This window comes from Macaca nemestrina, chromosome 8 (assembly GCF_043159975.1).
Source record: "Macaca nemestrina isolate mMacNem1 chromosome 8, mMacNem.hap1, whole genome shotgun sequence".
NCBI classification, from domain to species: domain Eukaryota; kingdom Metazoa; phylum Chordata; class Mammalia; order Primates; family Cercopithecidae; genus Macaca; species Macaca nemestrina.
In genome coordinates this window covers 91,574,490-91,593,405 of record NC_092132.1, presented here as the reverse complement: position 1 = coordinate 91,593,405, position 18,916 = coordinate 91,574,490, and the positions used below count along the sequence as shown (strand labels likewise).

Here is an 18,916-nt window from a genome sequence, read left to right as displayed (position 1 = left end):
ATTTTCCTATAAAATTCAATAAACCATTATTCTGTCAAATTCCCACAAGTTTCTAAATGCTGACTTTCACTTTCTGTACTTATCCATTGCAGGTTACTAAAAAACAGTTCACTGCACTGCACTGATAATGTGGACCACACTTTAAAAAAATGCTGTATTAAAGGACTCACCTCAAAATTTAAAAAGTCTCAGTCTTACGAGACCTCATCCAAACCTAGTATCTACTAAGCAAGATAGAGGTTAGGCAAAGAGGTTGAGGCAGAATTCCTGAAACAGGGGATAAGGGACAGACTCCAGAATAAAATTTCTTCCCGGCAATACTTCCATGCCATAGCCGTGGCCAGAACAGCCCCACACACTCAGCCTAGAGCTAGCCTCTTTGAAAGAGTTGTTACTATAAACTGCCTTCATGGAAAAATGCATGTACGTGTGTGCATGTTTATGACTAGTGAGTATACATGTGTAGATGTGAATTAAACATCATGATTAATCTATCTAATTTGGCTGTAATTCTTAAGCCTTTCTGATGAAAAGCATATCACTGTAAAAATATGATTCACTTTATCTAACATATAATGTAGGCTTTTGACTAAGCAGAGCCCAAAAGAGAAATCAAATGCACAACATACAGATGTAAAACTCCAGGCAACAAAGATGATCTTCAATGTCTTTATCAGTCACAGCCCCAAAACATCCTAATTTATTTTAGGACCTAAAGACTGACAAATCAATTTAACCAACAGCAGTAATATATGCAGAGACCTGGAGTTCAGCATGTACTATGAATAAGTGAGATGGACATTTTCAAAAATAAAATTCATCCAGCCAAATGGAAAAATAATAATAATCATTTGCAGCTGCTAGATTTGTTCAGCTCACAGTAGCTCAGCAAGCTTTCTAAAGCCTCCCACAAAAAAATATTTCCCTAAGTTTTAGGATGTGTCTGTACTATCTTCAAATAACCTCATCAGTAAAATCTTTTTTAAAGGTTATAGGAACTTGAAAATTACTTTAAAAATCATCATTTTTAAAATCAGTTTGATGGTATAAATCAAATGGCTTCACTATATCTTTATGAATGGCTCAATTTTAGTTCCACTGTGCATATCAAAATTGTGGATGTCTAAAGATGTTCTTCTTTCTGCTCTTAGCATATTCACATAATGATTGCATTACCCCAAATTTAGCGTACGAGGGCCGGGTGCGGTGGCTCAAGCCTGTAATCCCAGCACTTTGGGAGGCTGAGACAGGTGGATCACGAGGCCAGGAGATCGAGACCATCCTGGCTAATATGGTGAAACCCTGTCTCTACTAAAAAATACAAAAAACTAGCCGGGCGAGGTGGCAGGCGCCTGTAGTCCCAGCTACTCGGGAGGCTGAGGAAGGAGAATGGCGTAAACCCAGGAGGCGGAGCTTGCAGTGAGCTGAGATCCGGCCACTGTACTCCAGGCTGGGCGACAGAGTGAGACTCCGTCTCAAAAAAAAAAAAAAAAAAAAAAAAAAAATTTAGCGTATGAGAATCTAAAAAAAACTAGTGTTTCTGCCATTGGATTGGGTCTATTTTAAATATTCTGAAACCCCAAATTAGACAATAGAAGCCCATAAATTATTAAATTCTATGCATTATAGGTAAAAATTTGAAATTATAAATAGAGTTTAAATAAGATTTTTAAATCTTTCTAAATATTAGTAACATATTCATGCTGTCTCTTTTAAAGCAAACAAAACAGCACTAGATCTTTACCTGGGCTTAATATTAACTTAGCAAGAATCCAACTTACAGAGAGAAAGAGGAAAATGTTATTATTCCATGATTTTATGGAGAAAAAAGGCAGGGAAATAAATACATATTGTATATTTACTATGGCAGACACTTTAACTGTTATTTCATGGATTCCTTACCGAATGTTTAAATGAGTTTAAATGAGTTAAGTACCATCTACCACCTTTCACCATAAAGAAACTAGCTCTGGGAGTTCAAGCCACTCTCCCAACACTAAACAATCAAGTGCTGGAATTCACACCTAGGTCTATGCACTCCAGAGAGACTCCTGTCTATCCTTCTACTGCACCATTACGAAAGAGCTACTCTACTCTATTTCTCAAATTTCCATAAAAGTGCATAATTAATTCAGAAAGCTCCCAAATGAGGTCAAAAGAAAAAAACTTAGGAATCTCAGTCTGGCTCTACACTTATGGTGACTTTTTGAGCTTTGTATATCGTAAACACAGTGACTTCATCAAGTTACTCTATCAAAACAAAGATTTAAACAAAATGCAAAGGTTCCAAGAAAAGGTATTCTATCTTATGCATCTTTCCACACACTCAGTAACCAACAAATTGCCTTACACCTATTGGTCTTCAATAAACATTTGATGCACTGATAGATGAATAAATACAAGAGGAAAAATGGAAGAGAAAAGGAGAAGGAAGAACTTAAAGGCAGGATTCAATTAATATCAACTAACATCTCTCTTCTGTGATATTACAGTATTAGATATGTGCTTCCAATAACCTTTTATTTTAACTAATGATTCAAAATGAAAAATAATGGAGGGGAGGAGGAACTAAGTGGGGACAAAAAAGTAGGGTATGTGGGAAGCTTAGATAGAATATCATATAATGATTAAAGCAGCTTTTGCTGGGCTTTAGATTAAATCTCAGCTCACTATTAAAAAGTAGTACCTGGACCAGGTGCAGTGGCTCATGCCTGTAATCCCAGCACTTTGGGAGGCCGAGGCGGGCAGATCACTTGAGGTCAGGAGTTTGAGACCAGCCTGGCCAACATGACGAAACCCCATCTCTATCAAAAATACAAAAATTAGGTGGGTGTGGTGGCACATGCCTGTAGTCCCAGCTACTCCGGAGGGCTGAGGCAGGAGAATTGCTTGAACCCGGGAGGCAAGAGGTGGCAGTGAGCCAAGATCATGTCACTGCACTCTAGCCTGGGCAATACAGCAAGACTCTGTCTCAAAAAGAAAAAAAATTATTAGTACCTGGTTTTTCATAGAAACTTGCAGTACTTAAAGTATTTTCTAAATAATAAGTCATGTAGTCTCTTGAAACTGAGAGAAAAAGATATAAGGGAAAGAATATTCTTTGAAAAAACAGGACAGCTAAAATAAGACCCCAACTTCTATTACAGCTCTTCCCCACACCTCTATTTCACCTTAAATGGACAAGTTATTAATGAATTATCAAAAGCCTATAACAAGAAATAATTATAAATTTTTACAATCTTTAACAATTTGAAAAATAGATATTTTAACTTCAAAAAATATATAACATACAGAAAAGAACACGTAGAGGTAAATGCCACATTAACTACTTAGGAAACAGCTGACCTTTCCATTGCCCATCAGTGAAAGTCACACAAAAGATAATAAAAACAATAATAATTCATCTTTCTAAGATAATCTAATTGCAAAGACATTGAGTCAAAGGTTACCATCTTTCCTAACAGTTTAGCAATTATAAAATCTATCTCCTTTTCTGAAAAAAGCTTTCAGTACCAAGTTTATTAACAGCTTCCAATTTAGACAAAAGTCCATGCACTAACAGAAAATAGGGACCCTCTCTCTCTAGTCTTGCTTTCTGTGATACGCTCATCAGATTAAGTAAACATGTTTTTACTTCTCTCTTAATTTTTAAAATGTGAACATTCATAACTGGGCCAGTCTTTACTTCCAGGTAACTTTTTCATTGGATCGCAATTTCCTTGTAAATAACACACTTTCATTCCAAAAGGCTTTCCACTATTCTTTCTGTCTAGGTAACATCCAAAGACAAACCCCACAGAGACAACTATGTGAACCCAGTGTTCACATAACCTGAAGTAAGTTCACCATGACTGCTGTAGCCCTGGTGCCAACAACCAACCCACGACCAGCCCTTTATAGTCACAAATATTTACTGAGGGTCTATTAGGTGCCAAAGGTTCATTTAGCACATATTTTTCAAAGGGTATTATCATGTGAGCATCAACAAAGTAACAGATGTAGGAGAGATGATATTACTCTCACAGGACACATGAAAAAAACTAAAGCACGGAGAGGCTAAGCAACTTGGCCAAAAGCCTGGAGGCCAGCCCAAGAGCCCAGAGAACCTGACTGCCACTGCACATGCCAGGACACTCACTACAGGCCTGAGTGCATACAGACTTTGTAGTGAGGAACGTCAAGCATGATCTACCCAAATCATGAAGAGATGAGATTTCAAAGACTCCTTCAGCTATTCAGTGCCTACTGCAATTCACCCAGAGTTGAAGCCTAGTTGTATGTAGTAAAGGAACAGAGATAAACTGCAGGTTTTAAAACATCAAGGGGGCTCCATATGTGGGAGTGATATTGTGGGTAATTTACAATTTTACTTAATATTTTTCTATCGTATCTTTTTAACTATAAACCATATTATTTTTATAACAGTAAAAGATCAAACTAGCTCTATTTTTGCAAATGGTAGATGCTTAATTTACACTAGAACATTTTGACAAAATAAAGGCTCCTGTGACAACTGTAGAATTAAAAAAAGGAAAGACAAGGGAGAAACTCAAAACTAAGACAAATGGAACAGAAGGAGCATTAAGCCCTCAGAGAACAAATTTATTGAATTGAAAAGATGCAATATCTATTGTGCCACAGTGAACAAATTTAAAAGAGGAATCAGATATTATTCCATGTTCCCTCAGAGCAGGAGAGTACAGAATAAAGTGCTAAAAGTAGATCTGACGAAGGGTCTTATTTGAAGGTGCCATGCTTGGTGAGTGATGCCCAAGAGTGTGAGCGCAAGTTAGTGTCAGGTGATAACCAGGATGACTGAAATATTCATGTTGGCCCCACTAGTTCTATGCCCAGAGTGGTAGGGGCAAAAGATCCATTCACAGAACAAGTCTGTGCCTTCAGAAAGTAAACAGCCACAAATCCCAGGATTGCATCTTCAAGAGCCAGATTCATATGCTGTATTTACTCTCTCAGAATTCACCTGGGTCAGAGAAAGGAGTAACAAATCCTACAAGAACAAATTACTGATGATTCTAGAAGATTTTTCTTCACTTGTTAACATTCAACCTCTCCCCACCATTGCAATTCCAAGATAACTATTCCTGGTTCAAAAGGCCCCTTGAGCTCTCTCTTCTCCTCACACCCCCTTTCAAAAGGCCCCTCGGGCCCTGTCTCCTCCTCATACCCCTCTCCTCTGGCTGTCCGTCTCTCTTCTACTGCCTTTCCTCCCTTGGTCACTCATCACTGCATTGCACTGGCAGTGCTTATTCATGTCGACTGTCTTCACCAAACCATAAGACCTTCGATGTCCAGCTCTATCTTGGTCATCTGTGTCCCCTAATAATTAGCATAGCCCCTGGCACATACATGGAATCCACAACTGTTTTGTGATTTAGGAGAGAGTGGCAAAAGACTCCATTTCTGGAATTTTTTACTTTAAATAAATAAGAATATGGATAATGAAGCACTTGAGTAGAAGAAAAAAATACATTCAGTTTACCTACTAAAATACTTCAAAGTAAAGCCTCATTAATACAACCTTAATGACTTAAGAACTGATTATTATTTTAGCTGGACTGAAATTTACTGTGACAACTCATGTGGACAGTGTGTGCAGGAAATACGAAGAGCAGAGGCACCATGGGGAGGGAGAGAAGCAAGGAGGCTCCGCATTTGCCTGTTTCTCAAGAGTGAACTTCAAGGACCACAGAATGATTTTTATAGGAAAAAGAGTGTTACTTTCATAAATAAACATAATCGAAAGAAAATCTAATGCCTAGCCCAACACCTAGTCAATAGCTGGTCAGTGATTATCACACCCAGCAGGCCACACCTGGATCTCACTGTACAGTCTCCCAGAATCCACACTGAGCACCACTCCTCCATGCCATCACTCACTCACTCAGCCCTTGCAGGCAGCCAGGAAATACACGGGGCTCAACACATCCAGCTGGTATTTTAAGCAAAGAAATCTTCCCCTGATGTTAGCTTTGGTTTTCCTTTCCACGTTTCCCCCTTTATAATGCCAGTCTTAAGGTTCCTGAGAAAATGCAACAAGACAAGAAAAAAAGGAGATGGCAGGGTGGTTAAGAGGACAGCTTTGGAGCTGGGAAGATCTCAGTGAAATTCCAATCCTTTCACTTACTGAGGAATTATCTCCGAGTCTTGGTTTCCTTATCAATAAAATAAAAATAGTAATAGAACTTATTGGGTAATCATGAAGTTTAAATAAGGCAATGCATAAAAATTACTTAATAAATTTTAACAATTATTATTCTCTGCATCAAAGACAGATTAGCATGATGGTTAAAAGCATGCATCATATTGCCTGAGTTTAAATTCCTGCTCTGCCACTTCCTAGCTATTCTGGCAAATTACTTAACCTCTCGTGTCCTAGTGACCACTAAATGGAGTTCCTGGGACAAGTATATATGGAATACATTTAAAGTAATTAGGACAGTGCCTGACACAGAATAAGCGTTCAGTAGACATTAGCTGTTATTAACTACAGACATCTAGAAAAGAGTTCCTGCACATCAAATTTTAAAATTTGGAAGGTGACAAATGCTATGAATAAGCAATTTATAGAAAGAATATAAATGGCCAATAATATTAAAAGATGCTCAGCCTCATTCATTATTAACGGAATGCAAATTTAAAACAATGATTTAGTTTTCCAACCAAGATTTTGTAAAAATTAAAAGGGTAATATTAAATCATAGTGAGCAGAAAAATATGCACTCCCAATATATAGTTGATGGAAATGTAAATCTGCACATTTTTGAAAACTGTATGATATTATCTATCAAAAGTGTAGGCCAGGTGCTGTGGCTAACACCTATAATCCCACAATTTTTGGAAGGCTGAGGGAGGAGGACTGCTTGAGCCCAGCAGTTCATCATCATCTTGGGCAACGAAGCAAGATCCCTTCTCTACAAAAGATTTTATTTTTTAAATTAGCCAAGCTCAGTGGCATGCATCTACAGTCCCAGCTACTTGGGAGGCTGAGGCAGGAGTATCCCTCAAGCTCAGGAGTCTGAGGTTGCAGTGAGCTATGATCACGCCACTCTAGTCCAGCCTGGGTGACAGAGTAAAAATCTTGTCTCAAAAAAAAAAGGTGGGGTGCAGTGGCTCATGCCTGTAATCTTGGCACTTTGGGAGGCCGAGGCAGGTGGATCACCTGAGGTCAGGAGTTCGAGACCAGCCTGGGAAACATAGTAAAACTCTGTCTCTACTAAAAACATAAAAATTAGTTGAACATGGTGGTGCATGCCTGTGATCCCAGCTACTCAGGAGCCTGAGGCACGAGAAATGCTTGAATCCAGGAGGTGGAGGTTGCGGTGAGCCGAGATTGCACCACTGCACTCCAGCTTGGGCAACACAGTGAGACTGTCTTAAAAAAATAAAAATGAAAAAGTATAAAAACACATTCTTTTGACCCAGCAGTTCCATCTCCAGAACTAAATCCAAAAGAAATATTCATCAAAGTGGGCAAACATATGTAAAAGAAACCAGAAACACCACCACATGGCCATCAATAGAGCACTGGGTAAATACACAGCTTTACACCAACACAGTGGAAAATAGCCATTAAAAAAATACTGAATATCCACATATACAGAAATGAAAACATATTCACTATATATTAAGAATAAAGTTATAGACAAGTATAACATGTCATTTTTATTTCTAAATATAAAACAAAATTACACATCTATTTATTTATCTCTGTGCTTAGAAACATCTGAAAGATGCTAGTAATTATATTTGGCAAATGTGATATTTACATTATTTAAATTTTTGCAATACATGTGTACCACTTTTTATTTTCATTTTATTTTATTTTTTTTGAGACGGAGTCTCACTCTGTCACCCAGGCTGGAGTGCAGTGGCACAATCTCAGCTCACTGCAACCTCTGATTCCCTGGTTCAAGCAATTCTCCTGCCTCAGCCTCCTGAGCAGCTGGGATTACAGGCACGCGCCACCATGCCCAGCTAATTTTTGTGTTTTTAGTAGAGACGGGGTTTCACCATGTTGGCCAGGATGCTCTCGATCTCCTGACCTCATGATCCGCCTGCCTCGGCCTCCCAAAGTGCTGGAATTACAGGCATGAACCACCACACCCAGCCCCTTTTTATTTTTTACTTGTTTTTTAAAGAAAGTGTAAGAACAAAAATGGTTAAAAGCACAGATTCTACAGCCAACATTCTGGATTTGCAAGTCTGCTACCTATCAGCAATGTGACCTCTATGCCTCAGTATTCCCAATGTATAGCAATGACACCTATACGTTAACAGTAACAACGGTAACTGTTAAGTTACAGAGCTCTGGTGAGCATTAAATGAGTTAAATGGAAAGATCTTAGAACAAAGTATGGCAGAGGGTAGGCACTATATGGGACATGTCCACTATTACTAACCTTGAATAGCATTCTTAGATTACTTCAACCAAGCCATCCCACAGAAGCCCATCTAAAGTAACCAACAAAATTATCAGTAGGCAATGGGCACAGCAAATACACTGGCTCTCGGTAGCCAATTAGCAATATGAAGTATTAAAACCGCCTGGCAACCTAGGATTTCGATTCTAGCTAGGCTTTCTCTTGTCCTCAACTTCCTCATCTGTTCAAAGGAAGAAGATGACTTAGATAACTGACAAATCTAATATCCTAAAAAGTTTACTGTTTAAATAATGATAGATTTTTATAGTTGCCTCAAAAATGTACTCCAGTCAGTAGGTGCAGAACCTGAAACACAATTCCATACTAAAATACATGCTCCATAAGAGAGAAACTCCTTCAAGAACAGTCTCTTGGAATACACTGCAGCAGAAAAGGACTTCCTCTACCTGAACATAATCTAACTGCATTTCCCTACAAGCATACTATATAACTCACATATTTCATTCACTTAGATGGTTTCCTCTCACCTATCCCACTGCCCACACCATAAATACAAATTAGTGATATTTTACTCTATATTCACCAAGACTCTATGGTTTCATAACCACTAGAAGAACAAGTAACTGTTTCCCACCTGGTAAAAACTCAAATATACTGCAGTCAAAAATGCCTCACATACACACAAACCAACATAAAATACTTACACGAAATGCTGCAAGAATGATTCTCGTTACTTTCTCTTTGACAGACTCCTGAAGGATATCAGACAGAACTGGAATGATATTATAGCGCCGCAGGTGTTCACACATTTGAGGACTGAATGCCAGGAGCCATATTGAAAAAATCATTTGATACTGGAGCTGAAAGCCACACTTGTTACTCAACACTCCCATTATGCTGGAAAAAAACACACACACACACACACATTTACAAAACATTTAATATGATAGCAGAAGAAAGAAGAAATAAGCAATTATTCTCTTTTTGCACTAACGGAACAGGTCTCTCTGAATTACGTCCCGTTTCCTTCCTACCAGCAATAACAAGCAGCTAGATTGTTACTCACAGAGAACCATTTCCAGTACAGCTCCACTTAACCCTCTCTCCAAAAGTCACAGGACCTCAGGAAGCAGGAGCTCTTGCTGTGCGGCAAGAAGGGAACAAAGACAGGCAATATGGCAACAGGAATGGAAAGAGCAATCGGACAGACAATAGAGCCAAAAGTTACATGGAGATTTTGAGTCCGGGCAACCACTAAGACCACTGATAGCTTTAAAATATAGAGGAAACAGAGAAAAGAAGGGATGAGTTTGGTGAAAACCTGTGATAGGTTCAAATTTGACACAGCCAATTACTGAATTTGGGGGTCAGGAAAAACCTCAGTTTGATCAAGAGATCAAAAACTCAGTTTGATCAAACTTCTAGTTTGATCTCTTACTTTACTGATAAGGAAACTAGGAAAATGACATGGAAATGAAGGAGGTTACACCAAGACAGATAATATATACAATAGAAGAAAAGCTAAGGAAACTGCCCTGGGGAATACCTACATTCAAACAATGGAGTTCAGAAATCATCAAATTAAAAAAAAAAATCATCAAATAAGATCATTAAAAGTAACCTTCATATTGGAGCAGAGCCTATTTAAAAAAAGACCAGAGGGGTAAAGAGCTCGAAGACCACAGAATGTACAACACAAAGAGTGAGTCCTAATGTAAGCTATGGAACTTTTTAATAAAAATCTATTAACATTGGATCATCATTTGGAACAAATATACCATACCAATGCAAGATGTTAATGATAAGGGAGTTTGCGGGGGCGGGGGGAGGGGAGGATGTAATGGAAACTCTCTGCACTTCGGTTTTTCTGTAAAACTAAAGCTGCTCTAATAATATAAATGTTTAAAATGCTACGCCTGATTTTACAATCTAATCCTACTGTAACTTACTGAAAGGCTTTTATCTGTGTTATTTCTCCATTTGTATGATTGTACATAGTTCAGTTCACTAATTGTTTTTAATGTTCTCATGCATGGGTTTTGACTTGTCTTCTCTATTTTTGGTTGTTATGCAAAACTTGCTTTTTAATTAATATTGACATTGGTATATAAGCTGCTGTAAAATCATGTCATTTTATACTGTAAAAACCCTAGTCCCTGGTTTCCTTTGCTCTCTGTTCCAGTTATTAAGCCAAGCCTTCTGCACTTGGCTTTGTGTTGCTGAGACCCTGAAAACCACATTTCTGTTCCACCAGTTGGCTCCCTGTTAGGCTATGCCAAGAATAGGAGCTAGAGGCTGACTTCAAGGAAGGAAGAATGGACTTCCTCCTGTTGGCTTCCTGATCCTGAGAGCATTACCCCAGTAACACTCCTTCAACCCGGCAGCAGCAGTTCTTTCCCATGGCAGCAGCCAAAAACAGTTTGCAGTTTTTCAGCTCTAGCAGAACAAGCCTCATCACATTTCCTGAGACATCAGCACTAGCCAGCTGGCTCCCCTCCCCAGAGTCCTGGGTTCTAAATCCAAGAGGCTTTTCCTCGGAGTTCAGAGACACCAACATCAGCTGGGCAAAACCTCCTACTCAAATGTCTAAATTTCAGCTGTACCATCGGCCCCTCCTCCAAGCATGCAAATTTTAATGATTCCAATCTCTTACCACTGCACGCCTACTTTACATCCCCCACCCCGCCTTATGGGTGGTATCTGCACTTGCTACGTTTCTGACACTCAAGAGTCATTTTTGTTTGTTTGTTTCATTTTAAACAAAATTAGTGGCTGGGCATGGTGGCTCAAGCCGCTAATCCGAGCATTTTGGGAGGCCAGGGTGGGTGGATCTCTTGAGCCAGGAGTTTGAGGCTAGCCTGGGCAACATAGCAAAATCCCATCTCTATCAAAAATAATAATAATAATAATATTACCAAAAGATTTCCCAAAAAATACAAAAATAGTTAGCAAATGTATACTTAGTTAATAATTCTTCATATCAAATTATGTTAAAATAAAAAAGAATGCCGATGATAGTTGAATGGGAATAGCACTGAATCTATAAATTACTTTGGGCAGCAGAGGCAATTACTCCCAGCAAAGGCCCACTTATAGCTCCAATATTTAGGAAGTTAACGTTAACCTTCAGACTTTCCTGTGAGGCTAACAATATATAGCACAATATAATGTAAATTTTTTTATCTTATATAGGTATACAAATACTCAAACAGTGTTGTATTATGTATATAATAGGCTTTTTAACAACAAAAAAGTCAGCAAACTATATAGATTAAAATGTACTGAGTTTTTTTAAGACCTCAGTTATCAGCCAGGCGAGGTGGCTCATACCTGCAATCCCAGCACTTTGGGAGGCAGAGGCGGGCTGATTACGAGGTCAGGAGTTCAAGACCAGCCTGGCCAACATGGTGAAACCCCATCTCTACTAAAAACACAAAAATTAGCCAGGCGTGTTGATGCATGCTTGTAATCCTAGCTACTCAGGAGGCTGAGGGAGGAGAGTTACTTGAACCCAGGAGGTGGAGGCTGCAGTAAGCTGAGATTGCACCGCTGCACTCCGGCCTGGGCGACAGAGCGAGACTCTGTCTCAGAAAGAAAAAAAAAAAAAAAAGACCTCAGTTATCTTCTACTCTTCAAACGAGCTATACTTGAAAATTTTTCTCCTCACATTATTCCCATTTGCAATGTGAGAAACACACACACGCACACACAAATTCAATGCTAAGCAAAAACTCAAAAAGTAGAAAGTACATATTTCTGAAAAAATGAAAAGATTAAATGACTTTTTGAAATTGCTATACTTTCAGCAAGTTATTATACCTTTATTAATGCCCATTTCTCCACCTAAAGGTTTAATCTGATTACTGCTAATCTTATTAGTGGTCATTAGCATATCAAAATATATTGGTTGAACATGAAATAGTCTAGATCATATTTATGCCTGATCTTGTTGCTGTTGAATGGTTAACATTGCTGAATGGTCTCTAAAATACTAAGGTACTAGTCATTAGAACAGCAGCATTTGTTGTACTCAGTATACCATGAGAGTTCAGAGAAACCAAATTTTGGTATTTGAGTTTATTTTATAAGCAATTACAACTATTTGTAGAGATTGCTATTTCATGACTTTGATTCTTTCTTATAGGTCCTCCACAGGGGGAAAAAAAATCTAATTTTTGGTTCGTAGAATTAAAATTCATTTTATCTTACAATTAGGGCAGAGCACTCATGAATGGAATCAGTACCCTTCTAAAAGGGTGCTGAGAAAGACCCCTGTCCCCTCTGCCATCTGAGTTTACAGTGAAAAGATAGCCATCTATGAATGAGGAAACAGACCCTCACCAGACACCACATCTGCTAATGCCTTCATCTTAGACTTCCTAGCCTCCAGAAATGTGAGAAGTAAGTTTCCACTGTTTATAAGCCACGTAGTATTTTGTTAAAGCAGCCCAAATAGATTAAGACACCTACTTTCTTTCAGGAGTCTGAAATTTTGGTGTGTTTTAGGCAGTGTGTGTCTACATAACTAACCTCTAATAAAATCTTGGGAGCTGAGTCTCTGATGGGTTTCCTGGACAGAAACCTCACACAAATGTTGCTGCATTTTCAATGCTAGGGGAAGATACTCTGTGAGACCCCTCTGGGAGGAAGAGAGCATAAGGGAGCCTGCACATGGATTCCTCCACACTCTGCCTGTGTCTTTGTCCCTTATGATACAGTTGTGTGTCCTCACTGCATCTCTGTAATAAATCTTATCTGTGAATACAACTATATGCTATGTCGGTGAGTCTAATGAACCTCCTGACAAGTGTGAATTTTTTATTTTCTGCCTATAATAATGACCAACAGAGGAAAGTGTTTCATAATTATTAGATTATTCAGAAGATGAAACAAGAGATAGACTGCACTCTATTCTCTAACAATAACAGTGAAATGGGTCAAATTAAGTTAAATCTTAAACTGTGAGTCTCTAGATATCTATATTATAAATGAATTTTCTCAAACTCAAGAACTGATAAATGAGGAATATATTTATAAGGACAAAAAGGAAATATAGTATTCTCAACTAGTTAGCCATTGAACATGAAAGACTTCCAGACAGTACTTTGCAACAAGAACCTAGACCATTTCGCTCAAGGACATGTGATGATTTTCTGTCATCTTTTATGATACTTGTGTTAAAAGAGGCCTTAACCTCTTATAAACTTTTTACAAAAAGGTTTGCTATATTTTAATTTTTATTGAAATTTCTAACAGTTGTTTTTCACTCTCTTTATTCTTAGTTCCGTCAATTTTTCACAAAATGACTAAAAATATATTTTTAAAGGGTCTGTTGGACCCAGATGACAAACTGTGATGGCTATTTTTCCTGGCAAACTGACGACTAAATAAACAAGAATGGACTGAAATTTTACAGATTAATAGAAAAATAATTACTTACTGAATTAATGGATCTTGAATAGTTGTGACAATTGGAATACAATTCCTAAGAACAGCTATTTGCAGAAGTAACCCATTCTAAGGAATTGCATACAAATACTGACTGAAAAGATCTAGAATATTTGGGTCCCTTCACAGGTATATCCTACACTGGAGATACAGGTAAGAGTCCAATGCTTGCTTTAAATCCTCACCCACCAAGCAACTTACTGTTGATAACCTAAATTCCTCTGTAGATTTTCTAACAGAGAAACAATGCCTTGCTAACTGAAAAGAATATTTGCTTTAAGAGCAGTTAGATCTCTCATTATGAACAAATAAGTTGATGTTCTGACAGTAAAACAAGATTTCCATTGTTTTGGAGGTTTTCAGTTGCTTGTCTATATAAGCCTGAACAGACAGCTCCTCAAAGTTTCTATACCTGCAAATTAGGATCCCACAAAGACTGGGTTAAATTATATGGCATTAGAAAGAAAGGTTTATATTCGCTCTTAGGTAAGAACTTTTCTTGTTGATTTTTGCCTACATTCATCATAAAATATTTTTTTTAATTTTTTATATTCTGAGTACCTGGAATCTGTCCTGTTAAGCATTAGGTTCTTAAGAGGCCTTAACCTCTTATAAAAGCACAGATCAAGCAAGGAAAGGGGCTCAGTTTGATAGCTACTGACTTCTAAGAAGGTTAGTATAGTCAATTGTTAAACAGATATGAAAAAAATAAAATATTTCTTTTAGATGATTACATATTTCTTTGAAAATGTCAAGGAGGGACGCTTGTAGATGTTATTTTACATTAAAAGTAAAGGGCACTCACCAATTTACCCCATCTGCTTCCACCCAAGCAAAGCGGTACTCATTGACCCGAAGCATCAGCTGCAAACACCCGGCCACACACTGCACATACTGTGAACTCTGCACAAGAAGAAGTGTTGAGTTTTTTAATTGGAAAGCATTTAAAGTCATGCGATCAGATACACATTTCTAAATGAAAAGTCTGATTACTTACTGGAATTAGCATCTGAGCAGCCAAAATTCCCTAATCTCTTTTCAAAAGTTAATCCTCATGTTTGCTTTAATCTCTACCTCTTAGAAATGAACAAGATTTTGTCTCCTGAATTAAATCTACACAAGTCAAGACTACTTAACACACAGTTAGGGAAATCTGGAACAAAATAATTTATATTTGATACAGTTTGATAAATAAGCATATTGCCTTACAGTGTTTCACATATCCCTGAATAAAGATACTATAGAGAGAGAATACTATTCCACATAATTACAGAACTATCAAAGAACAATAAAATTAACAAAAATAAGAGTAAATACTTCAAGATAGGCCTATATGTAAATGACCTCAGACAAGTTACTGAACTTTTTCAATATGAAATTTCTTCATCCTTTTGAGAACAACACTGCCAAGCATCCTGAATATTGTTAGATTTAAGAAAAATAATTCAGGCCAGGCACAGTGGTTCATGCCTGTAATCCTAGCACTTAGGGAGGCTGAGATGGGTGGATTTCCTGAGCTCAGGAGTTCCAGGCCAGCCCAGGCAACATGGTGAAACCCCGTCTCTACTAAAAATACAAAAAATTAGCTGGGCGTGGTGGCGCACACCTGTAATCCCAGCTACTTGGGAAGTTGAGGCATGAGAATTGCTTGAATCCAGGAGGCAGAGGTTACAGCGAGCCAAGATTACACCACTGCACTCCAGCCTGGACGACAGAGTGAGACTCTGTCTCAAAAAAGAGTAAATAAATAAATAATTCATTTCACAACACAGCTAGACAAACACAGGAACTCAATAAATAAAAACTTTATTTAAAATGGCATATAAAGTCTAATTAAACACTTGAAAAAGACTATGATTTTTGGCCGGGCGCGGTGGCTCAAGCCTGTAATCCCAGCACTTTGGGAGGCCGAGACGGGCGGATCACAAGGTCAGGAGATCGAGACCATCCTGGCTAACACGGCGAAACCCCGTCTCTACTAAAAACACAAAAAATTAGCCGGGCGAGGTGGCGGCGCCTGTGGTCCCAGCTACTCGGGAGGCTGAGGCAGGAGAATGGCGTGAACCCGGGAGGCGGAGCTTGCAGTGAGCTGAGATCTGGCCACTGCACTCCAGCCTGGGCGACAGAGCGAGACTCCGTCTCAAAAAAAAAAAAAAAAAAAAAGACTATGATTTTTAAAACCATCAGTTCAATAACACTGTCCCTTACAAATTGTGCTTAAATCTGAAACTTAAAATAAACAGGAGTAATACTTCCAGAAAGTTGCAAGTCCCTTCATTTTACCAAAGCTAGTGGGAACATCTGACCTGGGCTTTTCCTTAATTATATACAATAAGCCTTAAGACTTTAAGAAGTAGAGAAAGGAGGCTGGGTGCGGTGGCTCACGACTATGATCCCAGCACTTTGGGAGGCCAAAGCGGGCGGATCACTTGGGCTCAGGAGTTCAAAACCAGCCTGGCCAACCCCCATCTCTACTAAAAATACAAAGATTAGCCAGGCGTGGTGGCACACACCTGCAATCCCACCTACTCAGGAGGCTGAGGCAGGAGAATCGCTTGAACCCAGGAGGCAGAGGTGGCAGTGAGCCAAGATCACGCCACTGCACTCCAGCCTGGGCGACAGAGCAAGACTCCATCTCAAAAAAAAAAACAAGAAGTAGAGAAAGCAAAGGAAATTTCAGACAACAGCCTTCAAAATGAACATGCTAATTTCAAAAAAAAATTTTTAAGGAAAGAATCATGGGTGTTATATAAATTCACAGAACCTAACATACATGATGCTACTAAACTTTGTTCTAATTTAAATAACGTTCATAAAAATCTAACACTTCAAAGAAATTCCAGGCACTTTAATACAGAAACACAACAACATAAGTACATTTGGTGGAACAGTCACATGTATCAAGAAAAGGTTATCTTGGGTTGTACCTAAAAAGCAGTTAATTTAGTTCCACAAAAAAAACACAATAAATCTAGTAATATAATTTGCCTGAAAACTCAAAACATTAGCAAAAAATTAAAGACAGATAAATAGTGCATTTTCAGCTCTAAAACAATATTCCATAATGAAAAAAACATATATTTTTTCCAATTAAGTCATCAGGTAGAAACTTTTTCTAAAGAAGAGGAATCCCATCTTTCCTGTTTAGAGAGATAACCCAGCAAGATTTCTAGACAAATGAATAAAAAGGCAACGTTGAGCACCCTCTTCTCTCCCATCTACCATCAGTTTCCTCTCATCACAAAAATTCTTTGTTTCAGGGTAAGTCTTTCTTTTCTGTGGCTACTCACCATGCTATGTTGAAATACATAACAAACCACAAGAATGGATTCTTGGTTGTTATTTATAGCTTCAGTATTCCCATTACAAATGAGCATATAAAAAGTGCTGGTCCTAAACCTGACATACTCTCTCCTATTGCACACTATCAGGCAGTAGCCGTACCATTCCAGAGATTACTTCAGAGTACAGAAAGAATCAGCATGAAAAATGATTAAATTATTGCCTTCAATTATGCAAAGTAGAGTGCATTACGTCCTTGTCTTTCACTTAAATTGAAGTTAAAGGTGAAATAAAAATTTCCCCTTTTATGATACCAACAGCTGATTATTACAATACTCATTTTTTCAGAAGAAGAACCCAAGACATAAAAAGGTGATATAATTTGCTGAAATGAAAATACTGAGTTGGCCAAGCACAGTGGCTCACACCTGTAACCCCAGTACTTTGGGAGGCCGAGGAGGGAGGATCACTTGAGGTCAGAAGTTTGAGACCAGCCTGGCCAACATGGCAAAGCCCTGTCTCTACTAAATATACAAAAAATAGCTGGGCATGGAGGCAGGCACCTGTAGTCCCAGTTACTCAGGAGGGTAAGGCAGGAAAATCGCTTGAACCCAGGAGGCAGAGGCTGCAGTGAGCAGAAACGGCGTCACTGAACTCCAGCCTGGGCAACAGAGTGACACCCTTTCTCAAAAAAAAAAAGAAAATAGTGAGTTAATCTTAGATTGGCACTAGAAGTCAACTCTCTTCACGCTTGAGCTAGTATTCTTTGTACTGTGCCAAGCATTCTGGGCTAAGAACTTGCCACAACATGCACTTTCTATGCAGCAAACCTCAATGGCAGAGAAAAACACTATTTTCACTTCTCAACACATTTAAGAGAATGTCATTTAGACAAATTCTTCAATGTTGCTGAAAATGCAAACTCTTACTATATTACAGTGAAAGTCACAGCACAAAGAAAATAGCAAATACAGTATTCACCTTTCTGGTGAATGTAGTCTCAAAGATCCATACACTAAAGAATTACAAATTCAATAATTGAGGAACTGCAAAATAAGTAGGCAATAAAAGAAACATAAAAACATCAAGGATAGTGTATGTACAAAGTAAAACTAATGTTATAAAAACGTTTACAAATTTTCAATATTCATCTTCATAATGCTAGGATTTAAGTGCAAACTAAGTGAAAAAGAATAAAGAAAGTATTCATCTACATTCTGGAATTGTCAGCACTTGAGAAAACAAGTCTGCTTGGAATAAAAGGCATCTGTTCCACAGATACATGATGAAAAGGCACAGCACACTGGTATCAGTGAAGCACAAAGATGAACTTTTCAAATACACAATTGACTAAAATAAGTCCCAGAAAGCAGTTTTAAGTGAAATGAAAAGATGCTGATCAAAGTTCTAAAAGTAATTAATATGTTTCGTGACTATTAAACTTTTTTTTCTCTTAAAACTAAAAGGTGATAGTATACATGTGTATGTGTGATTTTTACTTCAATACCAACACTTAAAGAAACACAGGACAATATCAAGTGTCAGTAAAGAACTGAAACAAATGGAATTTTCATACTTTGTTGAAGGGCACACAAACATAAAACTGGCAAGACTCACTAAAACTAAATTTACATACACCCCATTAATCAGCAATTCTATTCTAAAATTAGGTGCTGCAGACATAAAGGTATACATCTGCAAAAGATATGTACAAGAATGTTCACAGCAAAATTATTCACAAGAGTCAAAAAACTAGAAGCAACCCAAATATCCATCAATAAGAG

The 18,916-nt window shown here is 38.0% G+C and overlaps 1 protein-coding gene across 2 annotated transcripts in view; it reads right to left on the bottom strand.

Annotated features, from left to right (window-relative positions):
* Positions 1–18,916, bottom strand: part of LOC105482300 (ATPase H+ transporting V1 subunit H) — a 121,012-nt gene that overhangs the window by 55,576 nt on the left and 46,520 nt on the right. For both annotated transcript variants that reach the window (XM_011742328.2, XM_011742329.3), the window contains 2 exons: positions 14,656–14,753; positions 9,107–9,299 (listed from right to left, as the gene is read on the bottom strand). In XM_011742328.2, the coding sequence (XP_011740630.1) occupies positions 9,107–9,299; positions 14,656–14,753 (291 nt within the window). The remainder of the gene's footprint in view (positions 1–9,106; positions 9,300–14,655; positions 14,754–18,916) is intronic.